This window comes from Hevea brasiliensis, chromosome 14 (genome assembly GCF_030052815.1).
Source record: "Hevea brasiliensis isolate MT/VB/25A 57/8 chromosome 14, ASM3005281v1, whole genome shotgun sequence".
NCBI lineage: Eukaryota > Viridiplantae > Streptophyta > Magnoliopsida > Malpighiales > Euphorbiaceae > Hevea > Hevea brasiliensis.
In genome coordinates, this window is record NC_079506.1 from 81,299,438 (window position 1) to 81,306,031 (window position 6,594).

Sequence of the window (6,594 nt, forward strand, 5' to 3'; positions counted from 1 at the left end):
TTATAATTATTAATATAAATATTTTTATAAACGAGCTAGTTCACAAACTTATGAACGAGTCTTGAAACGAGCTTATTTACGAATTTGTTCACGAGTTAATTCACGAGCCTATTTAACGAGTCAGATTGTGAACCTATTCAATGAGCCAACTCACAAGTCTGTAAATGAGCCAACTCAAACTCGAGGTCGAGTCAAATACTGCGAAGTTTGAACTTAGCTCGTTTATTAAATGAGCCTAAAATTCCAGCTCGAACTTGACTTGTTTAGAAAATGAATTGAACCATACCTAGTTTTTATCTAACCTAGTCTCAAGTAGCTTAGGAGCCACTTGATTCATTTACACCCTATTAGAGACATCCTAGCATCCATGAAACTTACTGGCAACATGTAATCTCGAATCTAAGACATAATCGTATCCAAGGGAAAGAATTTATCAATTACCATGGAGATCTTGGTGAAACCATCACACCTAATCGTTAAGGAATATATAGTGCACGAATTTATATGCAAATGTTTAATCTAACGATTGATAAACTTATTTTCATATGAGCTCCAACTTTCTATAGTAGCGCTCAAATAAAATACAAGTTAGTTGCTCTTAATATGGGATGATTAATCCAAATTATTTAGCTAATACTCACATATGAATAATCTCCAGCACAAATCATGGCATAGGTCCAAAGGACAGAAAGAGCAGCTAAAAGATTTGATTATTCATGCTGATTGAACAAATCATCATCTTCCAAATTTAACTCTCCTTGTGAGATGGAAAAATCCCACATTTGACATGGACATCATCGAAGCTCAAATTCCACAAACTGCCAGCAACCAAATTACAAACAAACAATTTGTTGATAATTATTATTGTGAAAAGAACAGGAAAATGTTGAGTTCATAATTTTGGGCATAGCATTGATTTGGTGCCATAAATAGCCAATATGGTCAATAGCCCCAGTAGTCATTCCGGATTTCATCATCGAACTTCTTCTTGAGCTCAGGATGCTTTTCAAAGTACTCTTCAGCAGTCATGGTGCTGAGCTTTTTCTGTCCAATAGATCACTAGATGTTAAAATCAAAGGCTGGAAAAGATTGAGATAAAATATAGAACATTCATCTTATTTACCTTCAACTCTTGAACTTCGGCAATTTCTTTCTCCAAACGTTCCGACTCCTTCAGGGATTTCTCCTCTGCTTCTTTCAATTCTACCAACTACAGCCAAACAAAAGAATACATCATGACAGAGAATCAAACTGGTATATGACAATTAGAACTGGATTGTTGGTTCTTACCAATGCGTCAAATTTAGGCTTGTACTGTGGAGTAACTGTGTCCACATACTTTGGGACCTCTATGCCTGCAAGAGAAAAATAGAACAATGAGCTCAAAGAAGCATTCTGAAATTCAGATAGAGAAAATATTGCACTAATTAGCAACTTGAAGTTACAAGGCCTACATGAGCTTAGCATTGTGTAGCCGGTCCCAAGCCCGGAGAAAGGAGAGTTGCAATAGGTTGACAGCTAGTGTAAAACTCAATCAATTTTCATGAATATAGATCCTTTTCATATAAACGTGGGAAAGAGCTCACCTAGGCACGCACTATATCGGCAACTAGATGCTAATTAGCATGGGAAAATAGCATTGAAAATAGCTCACCTAAGCACGCACTATTTCCACATCTTGAAGTGAACTGGTGAAGGACATTTCATTGAAAATAGCATGGGAAAAATACTACTATCATTAACTGCATATGCACCTCAAATAGGTCAGGATGAGGAAGCAAAAATAAAATTGTGGGAAGATATAAATGCATTAGTTCAAGAGATTCCCAATGATTACAAGCTTTTCAATGAAGGAGATTTGAATGGACATGTGGGCAGTAGCAATGACAGTTTTGAACAGGTGCATGGAAGATTTGGATATGGGAGTAGAAATGAGGATGGGAAGACCATTCTAGAATTTGTTTTGGCTTAAGATCTTGTTTTGTTAAACATACTTTTTAGAGAAAAGGAAATCACACTTACAAAATTATATGTACGAATTGCAAAGTTATCCTTGATGAGGCTCTAATTAGTCAGCATAGACTAGTTATTTTAGATGCGAAGATAAAAAGCGAAGTGAACAGAGAAAAGAGATTTATGCAACCTAGAACTAAGATCATGCAAGGCAAAATCTTGAGCTCTTTTTTGGACAGTGATCATGTGAGGCAACAGTTGGAGGCTCTTTTTTTTTTTTTTTTTTTTTTTTTTTTTTTTGGGGCAAAGATAGTGTTGGCTTTATTCATGCAGCTTCTACACTCTCTAGGCATTTTCTCTCAATTTGCTCCACTATCAAGTGAATCATCAAATTTATGAGCTTAAGAGCTCAAGAGCTTTACAAATTTATGAGCTTAAGAGCTTAAATCATCAAATAGACAAGGTGGTTTTGAAGTGAAGGAGAGCAAATCAATGCTTGGATTCAAATTTTTGGAAAGGGTGAGTTATTTGGTGGTAATAAGGTTAGTTCTTCACTATCTACATAGTTATTTTAGTTTTAAATTGATTAATGCTATTAATGTCTAAAATGATGAATTTAATGCCTTTATTTGATGTATTTATGCTTATTATTTAGTTATATATCTTAATTTTAATTATATCTTTAAATATCTATTCATTTCATGAAATTTACAAATATTCAAAAAAAAAAAATTGCATAATGATAGGTCATCATTGTTACATTATGGTTGTTACAGACTTGTTTCCATTATCCATGAAGATGATTTAAAACCATGTTAGGGACACTACTAAGGTATCAAATCACTAGTTTGGCTTTATATCTGGTAAATCTACAATAGAGTCACTCTTTCTAATCAGATTAATAGAAATATTTAGGAAGAGAAAGAAGGATCTCCATATGTTATTCATTTATCTAGAGAAGGCATACAATAAAATATCAAGAGAAGTTCTTTGGTGGGTGCTGAAGAAGAAAAGATATAATCTTAAATATATAAATGTCATCAAGGGCATGTATGAAGAGGCAATTACACGTATAAGAACAATAGGATGAGATATGAACAAGTTCCCTACAAAAGTAGGCTTACATTAGGGACTCACTTTCAATTTGTATCTATTTACCTTAGTTAGGGATGAGCCAACCAGTCATATTCAAGATGATGTCCCATAGTGCATGTTATTTGCAAATGGTGTTATTTTAATAGATGAAACTAGTGAAATAGTTAACCAAAAGTTGGAGTTGTGGAGGACTCTTGAAAGTAAGGGGTTGTAGCTAAAATGAGTGCTAGTGATGCAAATTGGGAATAAAATAAGAAAGGGTCAATTAAGACAATTTGGTCAAATCCAGCGTAAAGCATTAAATACCATAATATGGAAATGTGATAAGTTAGTAGTGAAACGAGTAAAGGAAAGAGGGAGACCTAAGATAAAGTGAACGAAGTAATATCAAAAGATTTATAATTTTCTAATATTTTTGCGTAATTGGTTTCAAACAGAACTGAACGGCAAAAATTGATAAGTATAGTTGACACCACTAGCATGGGACTAAAGCTTAATTGTTGATTTTTTTGCTGATGTTGCATGTTACGAAGAATCAAAACCCAAACTACTTTACAGCCATCCACATATCATTTCCTAAAAAGCTTCCATTGCATATTTACTCAGCAGTATAAGGATCTCTTGAAATAGCAATTCTATGACTCCAAGTACACAAAAGTTCTGAAGTTCAATGTAAATCAAGATAGCCCTTTTTAGGCCAAAATGGTGACAATCAACAAAATACCAACCAAACTTTAAGGTACAAAATATAAGCACAAATTTCTCTCAGGCTACCAAATTTGGTTTAGCATGAATCCCATGAAGTAAGAAGGCAGTAAAAGGTACCTACTAAGTGGTGAGAATGCTAGAATACAATAAGTGTTGACATTGGCACATGATGCACAAAATAAAACAATAGGAGCCCTCAAAAATGAAAAAAGAACAACGGACAAATGGGGAAAAAAAACATCTTAAAAGACCATGCAGAATACAGAAGAATCACATGAGTAACCTTAATGGGCAAATAAAATTATCAGAAGATGGATCTAGTGAAAATGCTCACTAGGACTTCTAGTGATGGACTTGAAAACCGATTTGGCATTGCATTTTAAACTAATTTTCACCAAAGAAAGCAATAGAGAGAGAGAGAGAGAGAGAGAGAGAGAGAGAGAGACTTCAGATGCTTTTACAAGAAACAAAAATGTAAATGACCTTAAAAAGAAAATTTTGGTTGTTTTAATCAAACATGCCATTGCATGCTTCTCTCAAAAACAATTGCAACAAGAATGCCAAATTGACCCCTAAATCATCAGCCAATTCAGAAGATTCACAAGACAATGAACAAAGCTAGGAGCATAAGAAAAGTCTGTAATGCAATGTAATGAGTGAGCAGGGCAGTTAACATTTACTCAGTTCCACGACATCATCCCTCAGAACTTTTATAATGAGAATAACACAGTTAAACTGAAACTGAACACCTAAAATCTCCTGTTCCTTGAATTTCTGGTAGATTTAGTTTCACTCACAGAAGAAAATTAGCAATTAGGATGCTTAAAGCTAAAATTATTAAGAATTAAAACTTTTTCTCTCAACATTTGCTTTAGAAAGAGTAGACTGTTTTAGACCTTGATGGCAGGGTAATGAGAACGCAGAGTATTCTCTCAATAATCAACTATTAATAAGCATCAAGAACACAATACAACTTAGGGAACTATATTTGAAGAAAGAAAACCTACATCGCTACATTAAGCACCATGGTTCACAAAACTTAAATTACTATAGAGCCAACACTAGAAACCTGAAAATGTGGACATGCCAAAAGCTCTTTACTGCACAAACTAGTAATAGTGTCTAACAAACAAATCTGCAGTTCACAGTTTTTTAGTTTATTTTTATTGAGGCAGAAAACTGTATCATGAATCAAAACTAGAACATAGGAGTGGAACATTTGCCAACAAAAAGAATACTTACTGTCATAAGCCTCTTTATACATATCCACTAAGCGTGTGCCAACTGTTTTCCTATAATATTCCCAGTCAATAGGTTCAGGTTCCTGCACAAAGAGATGATCAAAAACCATACAAGAATACCAAAGATCAATAGAGGAAGTTAAGTGGCAACATGAAAACACTAGCAATAACAACTATGACTTTGCAAAGCTGTCTTTGAAAGATAAAGCTACATCTAAATGGTTTTTCACATTATTGTCACATAATATCTACCAAATATGGGATTCATTCATAGAATCAATTGTTAGAGACCGTCTCTATCACTATATGAAAAGATCTACCTAGTAATAAAGTCCTAAAAAGTAAATCTCACAAACAACTTACGTACAAAGATATATGTAGAAAAAGATCCCTACATATTTTATTCATGTCAAATTATTTGAACATTGTGCTCCTTCAATTTATGCAACACTATCTGAAGCTATTTCAGACTGAAACAATTCCTTCAAATATTAACAATTTCTGCCATCAGTACAAAATAAGTCAATTCTTTCAACTCAATCTTTTAATTTTTCTCATCAAAGGAACAACACATACCCTCAACCAAATTGCACAATACAAATCCACAATATCTTTACATTTTCAACCAAATCCAACCAAAGCAAATGTAGGCTGTCACCAACTCATTAGCAAAAAGATAACTTCAGCATAAAATTGGACCTGTTTCTCATCAAGCCAAACGAAATTACAAACCAAAATCAAAACGAAGTGCAACATAAATGAAATCAACAACAACTGATCCATTAAATAAACAATGAACAAAAATTTAAACCTAAATCACCAAACAAGAATGTAATCAAAGAGAACTAACCCACAAAATCAACCAACAAAATTCATTTGAGTGGCGATAAAGTAAATTTGGAAACATATCAAATCCAATTTCTCAATTCTAAATAATGGGCAAATTTACCTAAAAATAAAACCAACAAGCAAAATCCATGCCAGAATTAACTAATTTTAGCACGAAAAAGGAAAAACAAATAATAAAGAGGATAAAGAGGGAGAATCGAAACCTGGCTGAATTTGGTCTGAAGAGTGGAATTAACCTCATCGAAAGCGCGACGAAGGGAGGCGAACTCCTTGCGAGCCTCGTCGGAGACGATAAGCTTCGCCATTCCTTCCCAATCAATAGTCTTTGATGCTTTAAATGCCACATCTGTCACCTTCTTTATGGTTCCGCTCATTTTCACTCGCTTTCCCTCACTTTCACAGCAGCCAAACAAAATTTTGAGACTTCGGTTTTGTTGCGAAAGCTTTACCAGCACTCGCTGCCAGAGTTGAAGCCCTTGTTATTGTTGTGTGGACTATGCTGCAGGGTCGTTTAGCATGGAAAGAAAATACCTAGGGGCTAGGCCTAGGCTTTTGGCCTTGGGCTTGACAAGCTTAGACCTGCTTGGAGCCCTGTTATCTGTTTAGTTATTTTTAATGAAATAATTAAGTTAAGAAATGTGCATATATATATATATATATATATATATATATTAGACTACGTAATTTAAAAATTATTATTATTAATATTATTTATTTTTATTTTTTTATTTATAATTTTAATACCTTA

General features: G+C 33.9%; 1 protein-coding gene across 1 annotated transcript; it reads right to left on the reverse strand.

The window, feature by feature from the left end:
• Window positions 1–672: 672 nt before the first annotated feature.
• LOC110654853 (ATP synthase subunit d, mitochondrial) lies at window positions 673–6,356 on the reverse strand. The gene is made up of 5 exons (XM_021810980.2): window positions 6,050–6,356; window positions 4,999–5,080; window positions 1,291–1,355; window positions 1,124–1,210; window positions 673–1,044 (listed from the first exon to the last, which is right to left on the reverse strand). The coding sequence occupies exons 1-5, from the start codon at window positions 6,218–6,220 to the stop codon at window positions 943–945; spliced, it is 507 nt and encodes a 168-aa protein (XP_021666672.1). The 5' UTR covers window positions 6,221–6,356; the 3' UTR covers window positions 673–942.
• Between the last annotated feature and the right edge of the window lie 238 nt (window positions 6,357–6,594).

Coding starts and splice junctions, on each gene's coding strand:
- LOC110654853 (XM_021810980.2), bottom strand. CDS start 6,220: ATGAGCGGAACCATAAAGAAGGTGACAGATGTGGCATTTAAAGCATCA. Junction 1,211..1,290: donor AGCCTAAATTTGACGCATTG/GTAAGAACCAAC, acceptor GTTTGGCTGTAG/TTGGTAGAATTGAAAGAAGC. Junction 1,045..1,123: donor CCGAAGTTCAAGAGTTGAAG/GTAAATAAGATG, acceptor TCTATTGGACAG/AAAAAGCTCAGCACCATGAC.